General features: G+C 32.7%; 1 protein-coding gene across 1 annotated transcript in view; it reads left to right on the plus strand.

Moving 5' to 3' along the window:
• Positions 1–16437: 16437 nt before the first annotated feature.
• Positions 16438–26907, plus strand: part of LOC129921178 (protein Wnt-1) — a 50335-nt gene continuing 39865 nt past the window's right edge. Inside the window, exon 1 of the mRNA XM_056002884.1 lies at positions 16438–17270. Within this exon, the coding sequence (XP_055858859.1) occupies positions 17209–17270 (62 nt within the window). The 5' untranslated portion in view covers positions 16438–17208. The remainder of the gene's footprint in view (positions 17271–26907) is intronic.

Consider the following 26907-nt stretch of genomic DNA (forward strand, 5'->3'; position numbering starts at 1 on the left):
AAAAATCGGTGCACCACCGCCGCACCACGACTGCACCACGTCTGCACCATTTCATTTTGAATGAAAAATTCGGTGCACCAACGCCGCACAACATCTGCACCATGATCAAAAATTATATTCTCATACTTATATAAATTTTTAAGTCGTCTTCAAACTTATTTTGACTTAATCAACAAATTGCCAGTTCGTACAAACATGACTTGGTGGTCGCGTGGTTAAGGCGTTTGACTTCTAACTGAAAGTGCTCTGGATACTCGGGTTCGAATCTCCTTCTCGTCCGTAGTATTTTTTATTTTTCAATAATCCAAAATTATGTATCATGGTGCAGCGAATTTTTCATTGTGCGGCGGTGGTGCAACTAATTTTTCATTCAAAATAAAATGGTGCAGTAGTGGTGAGGCGAAATTTTCCACCAAATGTCGGTGTTGCAGCTGTTCAATTCAATTTCTAGTTTTATTCCGGCACCGAGAAGTTACGCCACCTTAACCGACATTAATAATCATCATAATCATTTGCCTAAATTTCTATCAATACACGGAGAAAAAAGACAATAAGAAAATTCTTATTAAATTTAACAGAGTTTAAATGGATTCCATTTATTTTAATAAGAAATCTTATTGTTCAAAGAGGATGGGATTTAAAGTAGACATCATCTTATTTTAAGCTGCCTTATTTTTCTGTGTATTGCCATTTTGTCAATACAAATTAGCATGGAGATGAGACTCATAGTTCAGAGTGTATTTCGTTACCAATCGATTGTCCTTTCTTGGTTTTTTTTTTTTTTAACCGCTATATTTACTTTTTCAGCTGTTACATAGCTGAATTCTTCCCTATTGTTAGAAAAGTATATCCTCGGAAACTGCGTCACAATATTATCGCTATCTGTGAAGAATTTTATACCTATTCATAAAAATAGTTGATAAATTGTTAATAAAGTTTAAAAAGCTTATTTCGAATTTATTATATTCTTAAGCAAAATATCATTAATATCACAATCAATCGAAATGAAGTTATTATTTTTTATATATTTATTTCTAGAACACCCGCAAATCCTATATTCCTTTTTTCCTTACAATATTTTTTTTATCTAGTCAACCAAAAGTCAGTCTTGAAAATGTTCAAATCTATACCCTCTAATTTCTATTTTGTGATTTCAATTAACTTTAACGATTTTGTGTCTCCACAGCAAAACAGATTATCTTCAACGCCCCTGCATAAAACCGCCGAAACCAGCTCAAGGTCAATCAATTCAATCACCTCTAAAACTAAAAACCAAAAAAATAAAAAGTTGCAAAAATTCTCCTTTGTTCAGATTAGATACATTGTAGTTATAGGTAGAAAAAATTTAATCAATATCGACAATGAAACCAATACATTTATATGAAAAAAAAAGTCCCACAAAACCAAAATCTAACAAACCACTTCCCGAATATGATGTGCTGAAGTGCTAATGCCAAAAAAACAATATAACCGCACATAACAAAACTCATAATCCATCATAATTAGCAATCTGATGGCCAACATGCACATTCAAATATGTGTATGGTATAATTTTGCAACCTAATACAAATCATTTTCGGTTAGGCAAGCGTTTCCGAGAGATAAACTGACAGCCCACTGTCAGCAAACCTCAAAATCCCATTCGATAACTCACAAAAGGCATGTGTCAACGTTATGACACCACATTTCTTAGCCATGTCAGTGGCGAGAATATCTAAGACAAAGTCTGAACTTGTAATGACCATCAGCATCCAGTGAAATTCATCTCTGTCCGTTGTCAAATCCAATCCCAATACCCAAGCAAGCAAGCAAGGTTGAAGGAGACTTAGCTAAGATGTTTCGTTTCATATATGGGATTAAAATTAAATCAAGCTTTGTGTGATCTTTGTTGGTTAGGTCTGGAAGATGGGAGGCAGAAAAAAAGATATTTGAATGTGTTCAAAATTTCAGATCAAATTTGTATCCGTTTGTATAAAATATTGATCGCTTGTGACCAAAGCAAAGATCAGCTTCAAACAAAACTGTGTGAGTTTAAGATCCAGCAAAATGCGACGGGGCTAGTCAGCCTCTGTCGTGGTGCTGTCATCAAAATTTTTGGCGCATTGACTAATCCCATGCTACATCTGTCTGGCCCTGCTTATTATTTTTTTTTTTCGATTTTTTGGCAATGTCAAATATCAAAATCTGAAGCCATGAACTCAATCCGGAGGAAGAGCTTTGTGAGAGTCTGGGGTTTTGGGTTTAAAGAAGAGAACTGCGCGAACTGCGCCGAAGATGCATTCACATGGCTAAACATTTCTTAGACCCAAAATCAATCCATGAGCGGAATTTGGAATTTGGATTGGCTTCATCGTCATATCCTCATCATCGTCGGTCGATTCTGTCGTCGTCGTCAGAAGCAACAGCAGCCAGCAGCATCAGGAGGGCTATCTGGATTAAGCTTCTCTCTGGGTCGCATGTCCACATAATTCATCCTCGCGACTCGGTATTTGGAAGAAGACAGTTCTGTTCGAGATAGTATTTGGCTTGTTATATTTTTACTTTTTTGGTCTTTTTTTCGTCTTTGACAGCAATGTCGAAGTAAATAAGACGATGAAGGAGAGGATTATTATAAGGACTCAAAAAACTCCAGAAAAGGATCCACGAAAATATCATAATTTGATAAATGTATCCGCAAAAAACATAATAAAGAGATGATAAAGAAAGTTAATACTCTGGCTGGCACGCAAAATAAAACGTCATGATAGGTTTCGACATATTCCCTTTAATGATAACTGTCAGGTAGTTAAATTAGCGAATGTGTCAGTAGGATATCAAGAAGAAATTGTATGACTTAATTAGCAGACCATCGATCATTTCGTATTTGCTTTAGCAAAATACTCTCAAATCTTGAATGTGTAAAAATTTATGATTACAGTATGTTGAGCAGGAGAAGAAATAATAATAATATGAAATTCTGATTAATATTGGCTCTGCAGAGACTGTGTGTTTAGATCAGAACAAGTACAAATATTACCACTGCCCTACCTTAAATGCAAATTTGTCTACGGCCATGGGTTCCTCTGAATATTTAACTGGCCATCGACTAGAATTTGACTTAAACTGATTGCCATTTTGTAGTTTCTCACTTTAATACAATTAAATGACATATTAAACGATAGAAAATATTATAAGAAAGAGAACGTATGTTCATTTTATGGTCTACGATAAAATATCCCAAAACATGCATTTCTGTGAATAACTCCGCTAAAAAGAATGATCAGGTGGTGAGAAATTGTGTGTAAGCCTTTTAAATATACCCCTATCGATCCATGAAATAAAAACTGACAGTGCCTCTGTGCGCAAGGTTAGGCCCTTTTTTTCCGACGCTTTGTCTATAGTCAAAGATTTGCTTAAGTAAATCTGGGCCGTCATTTTGACTCCATAGAATTAAACGGCATAAATGAAAAGCAAAAATCCTTTGGCCCTCAAAAGGACCCCGCACATTTTGTATGGGAAGTGGCCCTCGGTTAAATTGTATGAAATTTTAGTATGTTGTTCTCTTGAAGCCCTTGATCAAAATTCGATATGGGCAGAAACTCGAAAAATGGACAGTTTTTAAAATAACGGGTTTTTTCCGATGACTATCTCATCTCAAACCTTTTAAAAGGGATAGTACCGTCTATATTGTGTTTTTTGCTGTTTTTATGTGGAATCCATAGGCTTTTAGGTCGCTGAAACTGAATCCGAAGCCTATTTTCCCCTATCACGTCAGGTTTTCAATATAACCTCAAAAAAATTGTTCGTTTCTTTTTTGATGTTTCTCGAAAACCTGACGTGATAGGGCAAAATAGACTTCGAATCTGGTTTTAGCGACCCGAAAAACATATATTTAGCACTGTCGCACTCCCAGTTCAAACAAAACTTTTTTTTGGGGCTATGACATTTTTTGAGGCTATCTATCTTGAAAACCTGACGTGATGGGGCAAAATGGACTTCGGATTCGGTTTCAGCGACCTAAAAAATAGCGCAAAACACAATATAGAGAGTTACTATCCCTTTTAAAAGGTTTGAGATAGTCATCGGAAAAAACCCGTTATTTTAAAAACTGTCCATTTTTCGACTTTCTACCTATATCGACTTTTGATCAAGGGCTTCAAGAGAACAACATACTAAAATTTCAGACAATTTCACAGAGGGCCACTTCCACTTTCCATACAAAATGTGCCGGGTCCTTTATGTGGAATTCAAAATGCGTAGCAAACTTGTACGACTTTTCTTTGAGATGTCCAAAGTAAATTAAAATCATTTCCAGCTTTGTCTGAATTATTTGCGACCAAAAGTCTTATTTGACTGGGCTATAAGCTAATAGACTGTAAAATATCTTTAGCTTTTCATTCCGAATTACAAAGTAATTACGTTTTTTTTAGACTGCTGGGCGGATTTTAAAATATAACTCTTTAAAGAATAGATGAATGTGTTTAAGAGAAGAAGCTGTCATCGTTACTTGACTTAGCAAAAATTGAAAGTCGATGAATCCCAAGTTTAAAACGTAATATTTATGACAAGGTTAAGAATTTTGAAAACGGAGATTACCTATAAAAATGATGAATATTTTAATTCCCAGGCTGATTCGTCAGTTCAAAGCAACGTATTATTTTGTTTTTCTCTTAAATCACAACTAACTATTCCTTAACAAGTGGTCAACGATCTAGGTAGTGAGCGTACAGGCCCGTAACCAGAGTTGAATTTAAGGTAGGGCAACGGTCTTATCAGGTAGGGCTTTGGTAATCGTTTAAATTTTTTTTCTCAGTCATGTTCCTGAAATGGCCTAAATATCTTATTCTACACCCAAGTCAGTTGAAAATTGACAAAGCTAGGATTCTTTCAATTGCTGAACGAAGGGGAAAAAAAAAATTGGGGGTATTCACGACCCGGTGCGGTGCAACAGAAAAGTGTTAAATTGCTAAATTTTATTTTTCTACTACTACAACTACAAATAAGACACATTTTGCATCATTGTATTTTTTATATATACCAAAAGTACCTACAAAAGTGTAAAAAATTGTAGTCTGTAGGTATATTTGGTTGTTTTAGTGTAAGAAAATGTTACACTTTTGCAACGATACGAGACCATTTGCATCGAATCGGGAATACCCCTATTGTTTTTTTTGCCCTAAATCCAATTTTATTATGTTCGACAAAACGTACCTACTAAATTTTGACAAAAGTAATCTACTCAAATAATTTTTGACCATAGTAGACTCTTCTCTTGTTGGAATTGTAAGACCTTAAACATCCATTGAAAATTAGCCTTGTTGTGCAAATGCGTTTAATTTGAACATATTTTACAAAGGTTAACAGCATTAAACTTTTATTTTGTATTTGAGACTAAACTGAACTTTTCTAAAAGTTCTTTTTGTGTGCTGAACTCGGCTCTGCAAGACTAGGCCCCAGGAAATAAGGCTTCAAAAGAAAAAATGAAATAAGGCCCCAGATTGGGGTATTTTTTCATAGTGAAATTATGCGTTATTATTATAACGAATAAATCCAGCGATTTTGTCAGCTATTCTGTTACTTACTAATGCTTCTCAATGTAAAAATCTTGCTGAAAACCATCAGCGAGTTCACAATAAGCGGACAATTCTGGGTCTAAGCGGAATTTCACAAAAGTTCAGTTAAGCATTTTCATGTACATTATGAAAAATGAAATAAGGCCCCCCAAAATTAGAGTTGGTGTTGGAGAGAAATATAACGCCTCTTTTATAAGTAGGATATTTTTAAAAGAAGGGCATTTTCAAAAGTAGGGCATTTTTGAAGGTAGAACGTTTTCAAAAATAGAGCTTTTTTGAAGGTAGTGCAGGGAATTTTTAAAGCTGGAGCAATTTTGAAGCAACGGCATCTTTATAAGTTTGGCACTTTTAAAGCTAGAGCTTTTTTGAAGGTAGGGCATTTTTATAAGGGCAGCCTTTTTGAAGTTAGGGCATTTTAAAAGCTAGAGCATTTTTGAAAGTAGGACATTTTCATAACTAGGGAATGTTTTAAGGTAGGGCATTTTTAAGGCAGGGAATTATTGAAGGTACGGCATTTTTATAAGAAGAGCATTTTGAAGGTAGGGCGTTTTTGAAGGTAATCCCTTTCTGATGGTAGGCCATTTTTTAATATAGGTTATTTTCCAAGGTAGGGCATTGCCCCGCAATGCCATCCCCTGACTACGGGCCTGTGAGCGTAGTCCTGTTGTCCCTATAGATTTCAAATTGATATTTGATTTCTAACATACATTTAGAACTTTAGTTGAGAATATTTCGTCGACGCACTCGATCTTGGAATGATGGTATTAATTTTTGGTCAGTAACATATTATTCTATACCACTTAACAATAACATACCAAAAAACCCTATTAAAGGTCAGCTGATTCCCTTAAGGGCTAGTGGACATCATTATTCTTTTGCTATCCCACCAAAAATCCAATTTCGTTTTTAAAACTCAAAACTCAATCCAACATAAGCTGTTCCACAAAAAAAAAAAACAAAAAAAATAAACAAGAAGTGAACTCCATCGTTAAGATAACAAATACATTATACGCAAGCAAATATACTACTTGTACCAGTTATGCTAATCAATTAACTTAATTTTATTGATATGAGTGTCTGAATTAATTGAACTAAAAACTGAAAGAAGTCCAATCAAAATGAATACAAAAAAAAAAAAAAAACATGAATGAAAACGAAACGAACAAAAAAAAACATAAACCAAAAGCAACACAATCATTTTTGTATATCTCTCAGGGAAAATGCATTGGCTGCTGGCTGGGGCTTTGGGACTTCTCCGGCTCATCTGGGATTCATCGCCACCACCATCACATCATCGACTTTGGAAGACGAAGGAGAATGTGCTTGCCACAGCCACCGCACCGGATCAACCGAAAATTAGTGCATGCCACCACAATATTTCCTTTCTCCCGCTCTCTTGGCGCTTTCAACATTATTATTTTTGTTTTTCTTAATTCGATTTCTTATCTTAATGATTGTAATGAATTAAATGAATAAATTTCAAATAAAGAAGCAATCGACTTGGGAAAAAATGAAGGCAAAGAGAAAAAGAAGAAATAAAAAAATGCCATGATCCAGTGGCAGATAAGAAATTCTTATCTGAACGTTAATTTGATATTCAATTAAAAATCTGAGAGCAATCCTGAGATATTCGACTGGGGCACGTTGAACGCCTACGACATCAATTGCTCGCATTTCTATGCAAATTCATAAATTAAATGGAGAGAGCAATGTGAAGGGAACGACAACAACGCTTGCCACTGTGATGACAGATGCGAGAACTAAAATTCGAAAGATGCATCTTTTAAAAGCACTTTGCATTGCTTCCCCCTCATAGACACAAAGTAGCGCAGAAAATCAGAGTCAGAGCTGATTTGAAATTTATTTATTTTTTTCGTCTTCCCAATAGCTCGAAAACACAGAAGGTAGACCTTTTCTCAGACGCACACTGATATTTTAAAAGAACTGAATCCAATAATAACTCAGAAAAGTTCATTCTTGAATCTAGTCAGGAGAAAATATCTCACCAACTTGACTGGTGTGTTCTCGGGAACTCAGGAACTGTGGGTGGATTTGGCAGGTAAATGTCTACACTCGCATGCTTGTTTGCTAAAAATGACTCAAAAAAGTTTCACTCAAAGTCAAAATCACATTTAAACGAAATCGTTTGGTAAACAATCGTAAATTTCCTTCTTCGCTTTGCTACTGTCAACAGAGAGAATGATTTGCCTTTTTGAAAAATCAAGAGATTTGTTTCTCTTGTCAGATGTTAGAATGCAAACAGTGGGGTGAAAGAAAATTCGGGAAAAAATATTAATTACTTATCAAAAGCTTTAATTATATGAGTTTTACTATCGCGTTTTTAAAAGTTCTTATTTTTGTAATTTCACTATTTGGTTTGGATACAAAAAAATTTTTAATGTTACGTATACACCACAGTTACCATTTAAGTGTAATCTTGACCAGCAAAGCCCTCTCTCGAGAAACTAAAACTTATCATCCCTGTCCTGTTATATGGTGCGGATGAAAACATCCTGGATTGTTTCGAGAGAAAAGTTCTTCGTGCGATTGATGATAATTGAAGAAGAAGATATAACAGCGGACTTTACGGGTTGTAAAAGGACACTAGCCTAGCCAAGAGAGTAAAACTGCAGCGGCTGAGATGGTTAGGTTACGTGGAGCGCATGGACAACAAAACTCCCGCCCGGAAAGTTTTCGACTCCAACCCAGTGGGACGGCGCAGTAGAGGAAAACCTCCTCTGAGGTGGCGCAACCAAGTGGAAGAGGACCTCAATCAACTTGGCGTGCAAAACTGGAAGCAGCGAGCTAAAGAAAGAGCTGGATGGCGAAGCTTCATGGTTGAAGCCCAAATCCACAACGGATTGTAGCCGTCTTACGGCGCATGGTCACCCTAAGTGAGTAAGTAAGTAGAAATTAATGCATGCATGCAGAGATCCGCCTAATTTAAGGCGGGATCCGCTTAATTTTATGTGGTCTGTTTTCTCCGTGTAGTATAGGTACAGTTAAAAAAACTCAAAGTTAATGAAAAATGGAAATGGAAGCTTTAATTAGAGCTATGGAGTCCAACAAACAATTTCGGTTCTATAAGGCCTTAAGGGGGCAGGGTGGCAAGACGGGGAAGTGGGGTAAAATGGGGTACCTAGCTAAATTTACAGTTTTAATTGATCAATCACGCTCGTTCATTAATCGTCCGATGGGCCGCCATTATACTTGCCGTGTCCCGGTGGTTAGTGGTTCACAAGTGCGTAAGCTCGAAAATAAATTAGAAAAAGTGTTTTACAGCAAATTGCTTATCATATTTTCTTCTGGTTTGACACATGACTGCGGGTTATTTAATAACGTTAGCTGGTGAGGTGTTGCTGTGATTGAAGCTTTCATTTATCTACAATAAGGTAAGCATTGTGTTTCCTTGTTGGCTATTTTTTTTTTTTTTTTTATATAAAATGGCTCTGCAGGCAAGATGGGGTATCCAAACCCCATCTTTAGTTCGTATTTGTTTTTTGTAAAAATAAGTATTCAAAGAAGAATATCCGATCGACGAAAACAGGAAAACGACGAAGAATCTCATCATTTAGAGATGAAAGTGAAGAAGATGATGAGAAATTATATTTCGTTTCCATTTTTAGGTGGATATCCTGCAATTATGGGCAAAACGGGTGCATTATAGCTATTCAGGAATAGAAGATGAATATAATATAAAAAATTATCACGCAAAAGGACATAACCTCAAAAACTGTTAAAAAAGGGTATTATTGATTTTCTAACGGTAATATCTCAAAAACTTGATGTGATGGAATTTTTTTGACTTCGGAGGATTCGAGTTCAGCATACGAAAAACCATTAGAAAAGTATACCTTGACTTCTATAAAAAAAACTTTTTGATTAGTGAAATCGAATAGGGCAGAAAAAATGAACGGACTTAGATTCGAATATCTGAAGATCTAAAAATGACACCAATTTGAGTCATATTTTTCTAAAAATAGAGCCATTATTTGAGTTTCTACCATTATTATTAACAGAGTTATTAACAAAAACGTGAGTGAAAGTACGTAAAAGTACGTTTTTTCATAACAAATTAAGCTCGCAAAAAACGAATAGCTCGATAGAAAATTTTAAAAAAGCTTTTTTCTTACTATTTAGACCCCAAGGAACATTTCTGCATCAAAAAATTTGGAGTGCAAGACAATTCGAGTAGTGTCGCGTTCAAACGACCCGTGGCTAATCATGCGTCAATAGCTTCAAAAATTTTACACAGGGTTAACTATTTAACACAATTCACACACGGCCTTATAATAAAATTTTTAACTCATCCCATACTTCACCTAGTCACTGTAATAAATTGAATCAAATGTTTACAAGAGCAGATAACAATGTTTGTTTCTTTTTAGTCCGTACATGCTGCGTATTCTCCGTAGGCATAGAACTCACCTGTCACACGTTTACATTCAACTCTACTATTTCCATTCCAAGAAAATAATGAAAAAAACTCTGAACTCAGTATAAATGATCTATTTTTGGAAGTCAATATAATTAAAATTAAATAAATCTTCATCACATGTCTATCCAATGTTTATCTGAAATTAACCACAAAAAAAAAACTATTATTTAGTGCTGTTACTTATAATATAATAAAAATATACTGAAAATAGGCATACTATAACCATTGAACACTTAATTTCAGAACAATGTATCATAAAGAGCCGATACTCTTTAAAAGTTTCAACTATACAAAATAAAAGGGAGATTTTACCACACACAATATCTTTTTTTTATATCAACCAGCAGCCCACTCTGCCACTATTTCAGAACAGAAATTATTTTATATTTTACTCACTTAATGCCTGGTTGCACCAAACTTTATTTTTTTTTTTTTATTTTAAAGTTAGATTTCTAAATCGAAAATAAAAACAAAACTTGAACCTTAAGCCTGCAAAACCAAAAAACATGATAACCTATTAAGTTTAGGAACTAGAGCTCTTCAATCCAAACGGTGTTGAGTCCTTTCTGGTCATCAAAGAAGCATACAACGGTGTCTTTATGGTTATTGAGAACATCTTGACGAAGTTTAAGAAGCGCATTCAGATTTCAGACTAATTTGTTCATGAAATAGTACAGGTAAAATAGGCATTAAAAAAAAAAATTGTTACACTCATGAAACTTGGCAAAAAGTTTGCTTTTGGGATAAGAACCAAGTACAAAAAAAGTCTATACAAAAAAGTTGGGTGGAAGGGTGTTTTTTTTGCGCAGGTAAAATATAACCGAAACCCATGTGAAAAACATGCTACACTGATAAAATTTGGGATGAAGGTTTTAGATAAACCAGGGACAAAGGATTCATAAAGTTCTTAAAATTATTTTTGGTGAAAGGGTGTTTTTTGATGGGTTAAGTTGTGTGTGAGATAGGTATCATAACAGCTGACTTAAATTTTATTAATTTTTAAAACTTGGTGTAAAAGTTTTGATTGGTATACAAAAGGTGTTTTTTTTTTAAGAAATGATGAAACTCGGAATTAGTACCACAAAAACTGGGAAAAAATTGTTAAACCCATGAAAATTGGTAAAAAATGTTTCATTTATATAATAAACCAAGAACCCAAAAAGTCAATACAAATATTTTAGGTAAAAGGGTGTTTTTATTGGGAAATAGGGAAAATCCGCGATAAGTCTATTAAAATCAATGGTATGAAAGGTACCCTTACGAAATTCATTAAATATGTTCTCTTTCCCATAGGAATTACGAATAAAACAAATCTATAAATTTTTTTTCATGTGAAAGGGTGTTTTTTTTTTAGGTTCAGAGAAAATATGGGTATATTTGAAAAAATGTGTATTGCAAGTGGTACCCTATTGAAACTCAGCAATTATGTTACTTTTAAGTTTTAAGATAAGAAACAAGAATCTAAAGGGTCTTTAAAAATATCATGGTTAAGAGGGTGTTTTTTTGAGTGGAAACAAAAAGGATGGGTCACCCTAATTAAATTTGGTCTAAACATCTGTAATTTGCCCCAAAAAGCCAATGATTCGTTTAAAACGTCTAGGAACTTAAGACAGAATCTGCTGATAGTTTTGTTGTGAAGTTTCCCTGTTCAGTTGTTGCTAAACAAAACTTCACGCCAGGGCCGTAGCCAGGGGGTGGGTATTAGGGGCAATGCCCTGCATTAAAACGAAAATGCCCTTCAAAAATGCCCCGGATTTAAAAATGACATAGTTTGCAGATGTCATACCTTGAAAAAGTCCAACCTTAAAAAGAAAACCAATGGAGGTGGAAAAATCCATGTATGTTTTGGTGAAGCTAACCCCTGCATAAAGGGGTATTGCAACAATCTAGGTGGCCAAAATTATTTTTCGATTTTTGAAAGGTATTTCCATTGTAACGGCTGAAGTTACTTCATTTTGTGTAGTGTTCATAATTGAAAAGCCGTGGATATCGTATTCAATATGAAAGGAGATTTAATAATGTTGCCAGTTAAAATATATTTCAAAGAAATTATTAAAAAAAATGTTGTTTTATAACAATTCAAAAATGAAACGTGTGTGACATATTTTTAAACGGAGGTGTCACTGTAAGAAAAAATTGAATTTTTGAAATAAATTAACATTCAAGAAAAAATTAATAACTTTGAATTTCAAAGCACTAGCTATTTACAAAATAAATAATTTATTAAGGTCAGAATCCCAAGTTACATCAGAGTAATTGACTCGAGATTTTTTTGAACCAATTATTTAAATTTTTTGATAAAAATACGCGTCCACCGTCCTAATCTAGGGTTTTTAAAATAATGTGTGATCTAATGTTAATTTTTCCCATATTTTACTAAAAAAATCCTCATTTTTTTAAATTTATAAATTAAGTTGAATAATAAAAAAAAATCATGTCATCATCATGTCACAATCATGCACATGGTAAAAGTGAAACCTTAAAAATAAGAATTTTTCTTGAAAAAAAAAAATCGAAAAAATCTAACTTTTTTTTTATCCATTACCTTTAAATCCTTTTTTTATATGACAACCTATAGTAAATTTTATATCATATGAAAGGTTTATATTTAAGCTTTAAATATTTTCTTCAATCATATTTGTACAACATCTAGCAAAAAAGTTACAATTTTTTAAAGCCAACCATGTCGAAATTTCAAACAGATTATTTTTATTTTTTTTTCTTATTTAAGGAACATTTTCAAAAAAAAATTTTTGGATTAAAAAAAATATTGAAAAAACTTTATTTTTTTGAAAATTCAATTTTTTGATTATTTTAAAAATGTTTATATATAAAAAACTTAAAAAATTCTAATAGATGTTTTGGTACTTTTAAAAACAAAATTTACGTTTTTATGTTTTAATGAAATTTATAAAACTAAATTGATCTTTGTATGGGAGCTAAAATTAAGCTCGATCGAAAATTTAAGGGGTGAATCTTGGGTATATTCTAAAATCTTAAGGCTTGTACGCAGTTCGAACTAAATTTTAGCTCCCATACAAAATCATCCTAAAAATTTAGGTATTTAGTATTTGAAAACCATTAGATATAAAATTCTTTATATTTTCACTATCATTTTTTTGGCTGTCAACTTCCGTGGAGTTACCCTGAATTAAAAAATCCTTCGAATGAAAAAACTATCGAATGAATGAATGAATGAATGCTTTTGAACTACCGAATGAAGGAATATTTTGGGAAGTATCGAATAATTCGATATTTTTTATTCGATAGGAACTAAACATTTGGACTCCTTTGAGAACCACAAGTGTAATTTTATAAGCATTTTTCGGTTAAGGTTTCATAAACATTTAAAAGGCTTTTAAATTTTTAAATGACGTAAATGCCTGATAAATATTTAAAAGGACTTAATGAAATTGGCCATAACAGTGTAAATAAAATCAATCCTTGTATAATGATACCAGATATTGGCCTGCAGGAGTTTCCAATCAAAGTTGATTTTCATCGGAGAAGCTTCATCACGCTTTTGGTATTTAACATAATCCTTTTTAAAGGATAATGCTTAAAGAAAAGCGAGAAATCCGAATGTTAAACTGTTATTCTTTGCTGACGGTCATAAGTAAAAATACAATATCCTTGTAAATAGTTGTTTTATGGATGGAATTTTTGGTTGGAAATGGACAACACATTAGAACGACGAAGATGTTTCTGCTCGGGCGCCAATTTGTGATGTACTTGGGCGTACATGGCTCGATAGGGTAGCTAGATAAGCTGAACTATAACTAAATCCTTTATAAGAAATTCATAGTTAATTTTTCTAATTAGATCTTTATTTTTAAAAAATCTTTTGAATTTCCATGAAACCAGGCATAAGACTTTAAAATGGTATATTAATTTATACAAAGCATCTTCTTTACTTCATTTCACAGACAAAAGTGCTAGTATTTTTCCAAAGAATAACAACATTTTTCAATTGTTCGAAGGAAAAAGCTACTTAAAAATTTTGTGTTTGTTGGTTTTTTGTATGAAAAAACAACATACACAAAAATCACAAAATAACACACATAATTCTTCGGCAATAGCAAGGAAAACGTTATTTCACACTACACCGTGGGTAATAAAAAATTTTATGAGCTACAAAGTTTTTAAGGAGGCAGTAAGAGTATTGTAAGCAATATTCTTTTCCAAGTAGAAATACTATAGCAAAACAACAACAATGATGATGAAATAGCTTCTGTTCATCCAGTCAGTACCTTCTACTCTGTGCCACTTAGCCGACGATACGATACTCTTGTCCGCGTTAATATAAGCCCGATATGCCTTTTACTTGTTTAGATGAGAAGTTCCGTGCTGCCCCAAAACGTCCGCCGCCGAAGATGCTATAACTCTCAATGCGTAATGAGTGCAATTCGGACAGTAGATGAGTAGAATATCTATGTTTTTATTTTTTAAACAGCAATATTTTTACATTAGTTGGATAATTTTGCTGTTCAGAAAAGATGAGTTTTCCAAAAGAAAAATATATTCGCAAATATGTGCAAGGAGAATCTCAGAAAGAAGAGGGGATTTATATCCCAAACAAAATTAATCGATTTTAATTGATAAAAGAGAGCAAGATCAGGTGCAAAAAAAAAAACTACTTACATAGATTACTCAGAAAACAGAAATGACTCAAAGTAATTAGCTGGAATGATACATTTTCGGTGGGATCTAGTTTACGTCTGTTCAAGTTTGAGTGACACATGATGGAATGGAGTAATTATAACGCCTTTGAATGGTTCCTGGAATTTCATGAATTTGTATAAATATTTATAAATGCAATATTCTGTATTATAGAAGTAAAAGGTGATTTTATTTTCCACCAACGCATATGTACATAACTTTAAGTAATGGAAATGATTAATTTCTTCAGATATTGTAACAAAAAAATTTGTGAAATAATTTCGGTACTTTTCCCATTTTCTGATGATCAAATAATTGAAATTATGCAGACACATGCAAACATTCGGTTACAACACGTTTTTTATTTCATGGCAACAAGGCGAAATTGCGACAAGGCGACATGGCGACAAGGCGACATGGTGCCATGGCGACAAGGCGACATGGCGACAACGTGAAAAGGCGACATGGCGACAAGGTGACATGGAGACAAGGCGACATGGTGACAAGGCGACATGGCGACATGACGACAAGGCGACATGGCGACAAGGAGACATGACGACAAGGCGACATGGCGACAATGCGACATGGCGACAAGTCGACATGGCGACAAGGCGACATGGCGACAAGGCGACATGGTGACAAGGCGACAAGGTGACATGGCGACAAGGTGACATGGCGACAAGGCAACAAGGCGACATGGTGACAAGGCGACATGGCGACAAGGCGATAAGGCGACATAGCAACAAGGCAACATGGCGACAAGGCGACATATGGCGACAAGGCGACATATGGCGACAAGGCGACATGGCGACAAGGAGACATGACGACAAGGCTACATCGCGACATGGCAACATGGCGACAAGGCGACAATCAATTCCTATATTATGCGTATATCAAACACTATAATTTTGACAAAGTCTTCGTATCACTAACCTAATGAATGAATAAATGCCTTCCCTTCATTTCACGCGTATAAAATTTCAACCAAACCATTAAAAACCATCTAATAATAATTAAAATCAACTGTGAATGAGAATATCTTAATTTGCATCTTAAATGTATCTCCAAGAATATATTTTTTTTCTCCCAAAATCCACTCAAAAAAGTTGTAATCTATGTATTAGATCAAGATAACCCAAAAAAAAAGCCCAAAAACAAAATAAAAAAATCAAACAAAATCTTGAGTGAAAGAGAGCATTATTTTTTGGTGCTCGAGATTTACATTCATAAAAATGAGTGAACACCTTCATTCACCTATCACGTTTGTAGTATGTAAACGAAAAATTAAAATAAAAAAAATACCTATAAAAGCAAAGAAAAGAAATTAAAAAAAAAAATATAATAAAATAAAAAAAAAAAAAATCTACGAAAATTTTGAATATAAGAACTCAGAAACACACTTTTGTGTTGTCCGTCGCGTATAGATGCCGCCGTTGGTGCTTTTTTTTTTTTGCTCTTGCTTCTTTTTTAATACTTAATGTATCTCAAGTTCTCAAGACCAAGACGTACCTATACTTTACGTTCTTATACTCGCAGTCGAATAAAAATGAAGAATACATCTTGTTCCCTTAGTTTCATTTAGTTCTGTGTGTAGTATAAACGAGAAGATACTCTCGCCGGTTCTTCATGCGATTGTTAGTTTATTACAAAATAAAAAAAAAAAAACAAATAAAATAAAATACTAAGGAGAACAAAAAAAAAAATAAATAAAACAAAAAAAAATTCAAGACGAGAGAATATAAAAAAAAAAAAATTATACAAAAAAAAAAAACTGTGTGTATAGCATTTATGTATAGAATCGGAACACACTCTCTATACCATTAAGTGGCGAAGTGAAGCTCCAGCTCCAGTCCCAGTTCTACGGCAACAGCAGGTTGTTTTTCGCTATAGATAGAGGTACTACTCCACTCCTCCGTGCGGCGGGCTGCAGAATCTCGCTTCAAACTAAAAATTTTCGTATATTTCGTTCGTTCGTTTCGTTTGCGGATGAGAGACAAAATCGCTTTTATGTTTTGTACGCGCGCGATATAATTTTTTGCTCGTTTGTAGTGACGATACGCTCAACGGCGGCGGCCGTCTCCAAAAAGGAGATTAACTAAGATAACCGCTTGAAGAACAAAAGCAAAGGCACTACAAAAAAAAATCACAAAAAAATCATCGCTTCTAAAAAGCGGTCATTCTTTTTTCAAGTCCCGCTTAAAGAACAAAAAAATCAGTTTAAATTCAGTGAAGCCTGCTTCAGAAGGAGTTTAAGCAAATTGTAACACTTAAAGACGGTGATAAAGTTGTACCTATAAGACCGCTTTAAGGCTTCTTTTGTGATCTATTATCCTATAATTTGTTGCCATACACTTTTTTTTGTTTTCTTGTATCCTTGTTGCAAGGATCTCATTTTGAGTGTGTCGATTTAATTTGTTGGTGCCGGTAAATGTTGTTTTTCGAAAAAACTAAACTAAATTGTTAAGTTTTGAGTGGATTATTTTTTTTGATTTAAACAAAACGAAAACGAAATCTCAAATCGCATCGATGTTAGAACGTGCGAGTGAAAGTTATTAAGATATGCGGCTTCTTATGGTTATTGCAATTTTAATATTTGCAATGCCACTGACAGGCTTTGGATGGTATGTCAATTTTAATTTTCTATAATTTTGTTTTCTTTTTTAATTTAATTTGAGTGAAAGTGAAATGATATGTGAAATAATATACAAATTTTAATGTGTTTTCTGGGGGATGGGTCTGTTATCAGTTATAATTTTTTTTTTTTAAGTGAATGTTTCTTTTCTTATCTTGACAAGCATCTTAAAAAGATACGAATTAGAGGTGTATGTGCAGTTGAAGTTATGGTGAGAGAACAATGTCATGGTTAGAATTGTTGTTTTTGTTGTAGAAATAAAAAAAAAAAAAAGATAACCATTTTTTTGTTTGTTTGTTAGTAAATTGAAACACATGTTGGAATTTAATGAAGACAAAAAAAATTAGATACAATTTGATGTTAATTAGGTTTTGGGACAGAAAAAAAAAACATTTTTGAATTAATTCTACTTTTAATTTTATTAATATAGTACTGATTTTTTTTTTACTATTTTGTTAATTTGTAAAGAAAATGGAGAAGTAATCAGAGTTTGAATTGACAAATACCTAGATCAACATTTTATATATGTTTTTTTTTTTTAAGGCTACGAACGATTCTCATATTTGTGAAGTACTTTATTAATTGAAACGTTTGTCGTTGGAAAAGTTATTGAACTTGCGTGTTTATGTATCTGAGTTAAATGAGCATTGTTTTAATTTTGGAGCTTAAATTATATTTTATTTTGGTATTTTGTTAGTTTTGATTTTTTAATGAAATCTAAAGAAATCAAATTTTTTCGTGAATAGATTTCAATTAGTTAATCTGATCTTACATAAAATTATATCAACATTTTCTTACTGAAATTTACGATCTTAAAGAAGTAAGATTAATTATTTAAATACAATGCCTAGCAGCTCAAATTAAGTTGATTTCTTTTGTCATAATATTCATTTTTTGTGAGTTCTTAACTTTGTATCTTAAACTGGGTTTATTTTTACTAATTTTTTTTTATTTTTGCAAAAAAAAAAACTTTGGTTTATTAATGTAAACAAAAGAAAAAATTATTTTAGCTCAGGTATCAAAAAACGTTTTTATATTTTTTTATATTCCGAAAAACCTTAACCGTTTTTAACTATAGTAGAGCACAAAGTCTAGTGCATTTATAATCTGACCCAACAGTTTGTATCATCTTTAATTTTCTTTTTCTACAATAGAAAATAGGTACAAATCTAAAAATTTGTTTTTTAGAACTTGCGATATTCACCTTTTGGCCGCCATCTTGGATTACAGTTTTGTATTAAATACCTCAGTTTTTTTTACCTCTAGAAAGAAATGTGTAATGAATGGAGTTATGTAATGTAATGTAATGTAATTCCTAAAGTTTATGTTTGTGTTCGATGAAAAATTAGTCTTTGGTGAGGAAAATGCAAAATGCAAGTAGAACACACCAATTGCGTTCTTATTTAGTGACTTGGTACAGGCATCACACTCTGATCCAGGACTTAAGTTTTTATTAATTATTTAATTAAATGTTATTTTGATTTAAAAAAATGCCTGGACATCAAACTTTCCACCTCCATAATTTTGCACTTGTTATACTAAAATTGTAATTCTCTAATGAATTCTTAGACACAAATTTTAAATATTTTAAATAACTGAAACTGATTTAAAAACTTCAACTTTTTGTGCATACAAATAAATAATTGAAAATTTGAACTCAAAAATCGTGAAGTTGTGTTCAATTTCGATTGAAAAAAACTGCCCAAATTCCTTAGAACAGGCCAGAGCACTGGTCAGAAAAAAGGATAGCTATGTCAATGAATATTTGACAATTGAAACAACTGTGTCCTAAAATACCAATCATTTGTCGGGCCGATGATGTGACGTTTTCGAAAACTGTCATGTGTAGTGACCTAGAAAATAATTATACATTCGTAAAGCTATGCACCTTCTAGGTCCTAACCTTAGGCTTCTAGTAATTTCAACATCTCTCCAGAAAACAATATTCAATGTCAGGGCCCTTTTAGCTATGAAATAACATGGTTCGTTTATGGCTAATGTAACTGTTATTACTTTATTTTAATTCTAACTTTCGTTATTGTTTGCATGCTAATGCTTTGTGCCATGCCGCATATTTCATGTAAATACAAATGCGTACCAATCAGCTTTTTTACAATGGTTGAAAGATGAAAGCGGAGATTTTTGAAACAGATTTCTTATTTTGTTTTAGCTTAGCTATGGGACGTGTTGTGAAATTAAGTTTTAGTTAATTTGATACCAGTTGATATTAGTCGTACAAAAAAGAAAAATACATTAAAAAAAACATAAATATTTAATAATTTGTTCCTAGCGTTCAAAGCGGCATTTTTGTTTTGTTTTGAATAGAATTAATTTATTGAAGAACATTACCAAGGTCACAAAGCAGTGTTACTTTCGATAGGTAAAAAAATCTATTTGACTTACTAATTGATGTCTGCTGCGTGCATATTTTCTTCCCACATACAGTTACGGTTGTTGTTTGAATTTTACACTTGAGTTTCATAAATATAATTACACATCACTCTTCATAATTTTGTATGATAATTCAATAAAGTGGCGATTCTAATGATATAAAAGTTTTATATCGAGCTCTTTGTTTTTCTTAGTTTTACATCATTAGAAATTCGAATCTAAACTTATAAGGATTCCTTTCGCTTATAGCGAAATAAGGCGTTCAGAACAAGGGGTCAGGTCCATTTAAAATTTGTGTATTATTTTGAACTTTGAGAAGCTTTTTCTCAAGAACTAAAGACACTTTTGAAATATATGTTTCACAGATCAATAGCTCTATTCTTAAGAATTTCTTTCTTCCATACTATTTGATATAAAACGAAACCCTTAATTTTTGGGACCTTTAAACATCCAACATCCTCAAATATCGCCAAGCTAAATATTGGCGATTGAACCATGTAAGTAATTTTGTGAAGTCGGTATCAGAATTATCTGCTTGCAATGCCGTAAAATATAGAGACACTTCTTCCGGAGGAGGTACAAAAGAGAGGCTTTCGAGCATTGTAAATAAAAAGCTTCAATATTGCCGTATTTGCTTATCTACTAGGCGTTCCTTTTGAACTCTACGCCACAGAATCTGACCAAAATGGAAAAGGCACTTTTTATGATCAGCATTGGGAAAACAATTTTTAATTGATGAAAGAATGGCTGGCTCGTAATCTGATATGGTTCTTATTGGATTCAAAACAATATTTTCTAGGGAGGAAATTTCCAGTAATTTCTTAAAAAAATTGTCATATGACTCTTTCTTTTTTTGCTCATTAAACAAAAACAAGAGGCAAAATTCGACGTCCAATCTGGCCATATACCTACGCTGAAAAGCTGTAGCATGATAGTTGGAACAATATGGAAGCTCTGCGTATATCTGCTGGCTGATAGATGGAACATTCTAATGTTGATTTGGTCCCTAATATGTATAATGTCTTAATCTTAATCTCTCCGTTAAACCGATGTTCATTTAACACATAGATCATTTTCAGAATCTAGAATGTTAATTTCAAGGATATTTTTCGGTTCAACTATTTCATCGTTTCCAGCCCAAACTCGAGAATTTTGTTTTTTGCCACAACTCACAGTGGAGTCTCGTATTATTTGCGACGGTTGTAAGAAAGTAGTTTTGCTTGTTTTTTTAAGTTCATTACCTATTGAGGCGACAAAGTTCTTTTTATGCGAACTTGGTTCATGGTTATGTTTGATCGAGTTATTTCATGATTTCCACTCTCTTCAATTGTAACAGTAAAGGATTTGCAAAAACCAAATTTTTCTTTTTATCACAACACCATCTAAAGTAATTTTTTTTATTTTTCGCACGAAAATTATACCCGTATCCGTCTAAAAATAGTTTTTTACCACCTTTATTAGATTGTAAGATTTCCATTTTACCGATTTTACTTTAGAAACAACTACTGAATAAACTATTCCCAGGTAGGTACGCTAATTGAAATGTATTTAACAATAACGGTTCATAATAAATGCATAACCTAGCTAAAATAAAATGCACGACTGCGCACGAACTTGCTCTTAGGGTTGAAGTTGATAAAATTTTTAGGAATTTATAGAAATCTTATATATAAAAATGAGTTCATTTAGTGTGTGTGGCCGATAAACTCGCGTTTGGCTGGTCCGATTTTGGTAATTTTTTTTTTGTTTGAAAGGTATTAATGTGTAGATGGTTTGTATACAAAAAAAATAATACCTTTTCTCGCATCTTTACATAGCTGTCAATTTGTACGAGTAAAAAAACACTCTCACTTAAAAAAAAAAAAAATAAGCTTAATTTGTAAACAAATTTATTAGACAGGCTTTCAAAATAATTATTATCGTTTAAGGCCTGATTTTGACAACATTTGCGTACATGTTAATAGTTCGCAAACATGAATTTAATCAGATTTTGTTGTGTCATGCTGTGGATATGTATTTAGGTATGTATGCAAAAAAAGAACGATTAAATTCTATTTTTTTTGATCAAAAGAAGTTCAATTCTGAGGAGTACCTACTTTCAACTTCGTGATGCCATTAATGATGGTAATGTTAATGATATTGGTCAGTTCACTATTTTGCTAACTTCATACACTGGTGCACACTGGGGCCTACTGTATGGGTGGCTGATGTGATATTCTTATATATAGTAAATTAAAGTTTGGTTTTGTGTACGTTCGCTAACCGGCCAAAACGGTTGTCTGATTTTCTTAAAAGAGTAGAAAGTTTATTACAAAAAAAATTGATGATTTTATAGGGTAAATAGGGGTATCAGTACATTGAAAAAAGAGGCTATTTTCTAAACGGTAAGTTTTAGAGATCTGATTTTTTTAAATTGATAGATACATTTATTGTTAGTTTGGAAAAGGTAATGAAAAAATTCTAAAAAATTTCAAAATTAAGTTGTTAAGGGTTTTTTGCAGTCAAAACATGTGATATACCTTCGACAAAAGATTAATTACAGATAGGCAAAATTTTGTACAGAAATTTGAATTACACCATTAGAAAGATACTAAAAAAAAAAAGGCGTCTTATACGGATTTTTTTCATAGACCCTGTACTTTTAAATATGAATTTTTGAAAAAAACAAGGAATTTTTAAAAAACTGCGAAAAATTTTAAATTAATAGGACATATGGGTTTTAATTATGCGCATGCATGTGCAAATAATTGAATTTTTAAAATTATTTTTGACCGAATAACGGGAAAAACAAGTTTTTTTGTTCCAATTTTTTTGGCCGTTTTTAACAGTTTTTTATTTTTATCTTTTTTTCTTCAACATATAAATGAATGAAATTTACTGTGTAGATAGATAATAAGTAAGACTATAATTGTATATTTGTATCAAAATGTAAACACAATCTTGAATAACGGTAAAATAAAGTTCTATTTTTCAACACGTCACATCTTTTGATTGAGAGCACATAATAATTGTATTTAACTTTATTGAGCATCTTGATGATATTACCTTTCATTTGATCGCACATATCGCACATAGCCGTACATCAACTACAAGCTACATAATGTTAAATTAAAAACTTGAGAAATACCTAAAAACACCTGTGGAGATCGGTTGATCATGACCAGCCACCAGTGGTGGTGACCAGTGTGGGAAGTACCGTAATCTCAGTTTGAACTTTTGATATGGTTGGCTTTAAAAAATTCTTACTTTTTTTGTAGGCATCGTAGAAATATCATTAAAACGTCATGTGAAAGGTGAAATAATAGGCTTTCACATGATCTAAAATTTATTATAGGTTGTCATCGAAAAAATTGATTTATAGCATGAGAAAATAAAGTATATGTTTTTTTTGTTTTTATTAAGAGACAATTAAATTGATTCTCTCCATTGCATCCATGTTGCTTACAATCAATTTTGAGAAATTCACATAACGCCATGCAGTGGCGTAGATAGGGGGGGGATCAGGGGGATATATCCCCCCCCATTGGGATCGATATAAACAGTCATGAATAAATAAGTTGAAGAAGTGCACTTTGAAAAAAAAACGCTTTGGATTTCGAGTTCTTGATTAGCTTAAAGGTTATAAATATGGTTTACCAACTTTCGTTGCCATTAAGTCGGTGTTTCAAAGAGTGAATTTAGACTTGGTCCAAGCAATGGAGCTCGCTAAAGATTTAAGGGATCAACTAAAAATTAAACGGGCAGACTCATTTTCGAAAGTTTTTTGTATATGGGAAAAATTAGCTGAAATCCTTGACATAGGCGTTAAACATAAGAGAATAGTGAAGCGACAAAAGAATCGTTCGAACCCTTCGGTTCAAAGTACAGTAAAGAATATTTTCGTGTTACTGTTTTCAATCTTTTTCTCGATTTCTATGTAATGGGCCTTGGAGAAAAATGTACAAACCATGAAAACACACTAGAAGGGTTTTCGGTTCCTTCTAAGGATTCTTCGTCTGAAATAGACAAAGCAGCTAAAAAATTTAATGAAACTGTTGAGTTTTACCAAAAACTAGACCACATAAAATTGAACAAAAACAATAAGATTTCCTTATAGTTTTCATCCAAGAAGGAAATATTATTTAAACAATCGGGATTTCCTAACTGTTTTACCGACTTCCAAAAAGGAGGAGTTATTCAATTCGTCTGTACTTTTTTTTGTGTTTGTCACCTCATAACTTTGGACCGAGTGAACCAGTTTTGATAATTCTTTTTGTAGGTATTGAAAAGCTGGTGCCTGTTCAGTACTATTAGAAAAACCATAAAACCCAGTTTTGATCCATGGAAGTCGGTTTTGTTTTTTTAATAAAAAAAATACGATCATGTACGGGATCACCTATTCCAACTTACTATAGAAATATTAGTCACAATTTTTGTTCTAGTGCCAAGTTGGAAAAAATATGAAATTTTTACAAAAAAATTTTGAAAGAAAAATACTTCCTCTATGAACTCATTGAAAGCGCTCGAAAGCTGCACCGAAAAAAGTTGTTATGGTATTTATATTTTATTAAAGATATTAGCTACACTGCTGGTTTCTACGTCAACTACCGAAAGAACTTTCTCCAATTTAAAGAGAATAAAAACAATACAAAGAAGCATTATTAAAACATAAACAAAAATTTGCGAACTAGATCTATCCCCCCCCTTAGCAAAAAGCTATCTACGCCACTGACGCCATGCTTTTCATAGCGTAGGAATAGCTTGCCGAGCGAACCAGTTGAGCGAACCACGCTCATGGCCATTATGGGGTAGCATATTTCCGCTGACTCGCACATGCTTTACGAAAAAATTTAACTATATGTAGGTACCAAAAAGAGAGATCAAAATATTTTCTAAAGTCGAGTAAAAATGGGCGTAAGAAAGGGCAGGCTAAATAGCATACACATTATTCAAATTTATAAAGAGCCGTTAAAGTGCGATATTGATAATAGGGTGTATTTGCAAAACGCTGTTTTTTTAAAGTGCCGTAACAAGCCGTATTGAAATATTTATGGAAAAAACGTTTGAAAGAGTTAATAACTTTGCATTGTGAAATTTTGTGTGGTGCAGCATTGTAGTGCATGTAGTGAGCATTTTACTTAGGCTACTTTTTGCTAAAAGTTTAAAAGTGAATATTTTTAGACTCATTTTACAAACTTTTAAAGTTTTAATCCCCTTTTTTTTGTTCATTACAAAGTCGAAAATTGGAAATGAATACAAGAAATGGCGGAACGAAGTCCGCCGGGTCAGCTAGTTTAGTATAAATGTATAATTATTGTAGGTAGGTATATAAAAACAAAAACAAAATAAAAATTTAAAAAAATTGTTTTTCAAAATAATAAAACTGCATCTGAAATTGAATTTAAATTGCTTTTAAACTATCGTTATTTAAAAAATTTTAAATTTTTCAAAAAACACATTTTTGAATTTAAAAAAAATTTTTTTTGAAAAATCAATTTTTTTGAAACGGGTTGGTAAAAAATTTTGAAATTCCGTTTTTATCTGTAAATTAATTATTTCTTAAAAATGGCATACCAACTTTTTTTTGGAAAAATGTTTGAAATTTTTTATATATAAAAAATTATTTTTTTAAAAAACGGCTCCAACGATTTTCGAAAATTTTTTTCTAAAAACTCTTTTTAATACAAAAAATAATATGGCATACTTAGTTTTTTGTTAAATATCATTTAAAACGGTATTTAATTATTTATAAAACAGATTTTTTCTGTACCACTTATGAAATTCCGTGAAAATATCAAATTTTAACTTATTTTGTTCAATGAAAAGCTTTAACATAAGAGTAACTTTTACAATAAGAGCAAGTACGTGAGACCCCAGTCGTGCAATTTATTTTTGTACGAATGCATAACTTGATATATCCTAGTAGGTAGGTACTTATCTCTCAAGTAAAAATTGTTTTCGCTATTTTCGTTAATATTGCGAAAACTTACCTCAAACACTAAGCTTGGTTCAACTTGCAGAATCCTACAGCATTTTATGATGTTATAGAAATATTCCTTTAAGTTGAAGCAGTAATTCTACAGAGGCAAACTCGTGGTTGTGGCAGATAATTTGAGTTTTTTTTTTAATTCGTTCACAAAAATATCCCTCGCTTGCTTATCTAGCAAACAGGCAACGTGTCTTCTTAAGCACAAAACCCCTATTCTAATGTTTGCAAATCAGCCAGACAAAAAAAACATCACATGAAGTAATAAACTAAAATTGTGTTTTGTGTACCTACCTATTTTTAATAACAAAATTCAGCATCTTCCGTTTGATGTGTTCCAAAAATAACACAAAAACACTCAAAGTTATTATTTATTTGCCAAAAAGATAAACGGATGTTATTTAATCTTAACCCTGTAGCTGTGCAATCATTCAAATGTCAAATGTATCACGCGACTTATCACACATTTGACATAATTATCATTCTGCAAACGTTCTGAAAATACAGCTACAAAATTGTATATACCTAATATATTTTTTTTTTGTATGATTAAAATACAAAAATTAATGTAGACACAGAGTCACAATTATTCACCTGTGTGTCTATAAGTTGGCTAAAAAAAAAAATCTGGCAGCACAGCCGGCCAAGAAAGACATAATATCTAACACCTCCAACCATGCCGGCTAGCCTCTACACTCGAGTGAGGTATAGTGGGATATACGACCTCACCCCACATCTCTTTGCTGCATCCTGTCCTTTTGATTCAGAAAGACCATTTGGCTGCAACATTTGCGATGACCATGAAATTTGCTACGCTTTTATGAATTGAAAAGATGTATTCATAGAAAATACTACGGACACTCGCGGAGACTGAGAGGCGAACTGCGGACGGAACTGCCGCTACCGCCACCGCAATCGCAACGATAATCATAATAATAAGACACCCATTTGGCATGTGTCCATCCGATGACAGAATTCATCCGCTTATCTAATTTGGCGGCATAAGTGTGTGATGGTGGCTGATGCGCGGATGGGTTTTTGTGGACTTGCAACTAACTAGCAGTGTGCTGATGCTACTGCATGCATTTTATTAAAACGAGACCAAGAAAATAATGAACTGTGACTGGATCTGCTACTTCAACGTACAACTTTCAACACAAGCCAGGCAGCAAACGCATAGCAATAAAAGATTAATACATTTAAATTGCAACGAACCAGGAGAAGAGGCGCAGTGATTTATGTCATCAGATGTCAATTCTGCGAAAAACGC

Source organism: Episyrphus balteatus, chromosome 1 (assembly GCF_945859705.1).
Source record: "Episyrphus balteatus chromosome 1, idEpiBalt1.1, whole genome shotgun sequence".
Lineage (NCBI taxonomy): Eukaryota > Metazoa > Arthropoda > Insecta > Diptera > Syrphidae > Episyrphus > Episyrphus balteatus.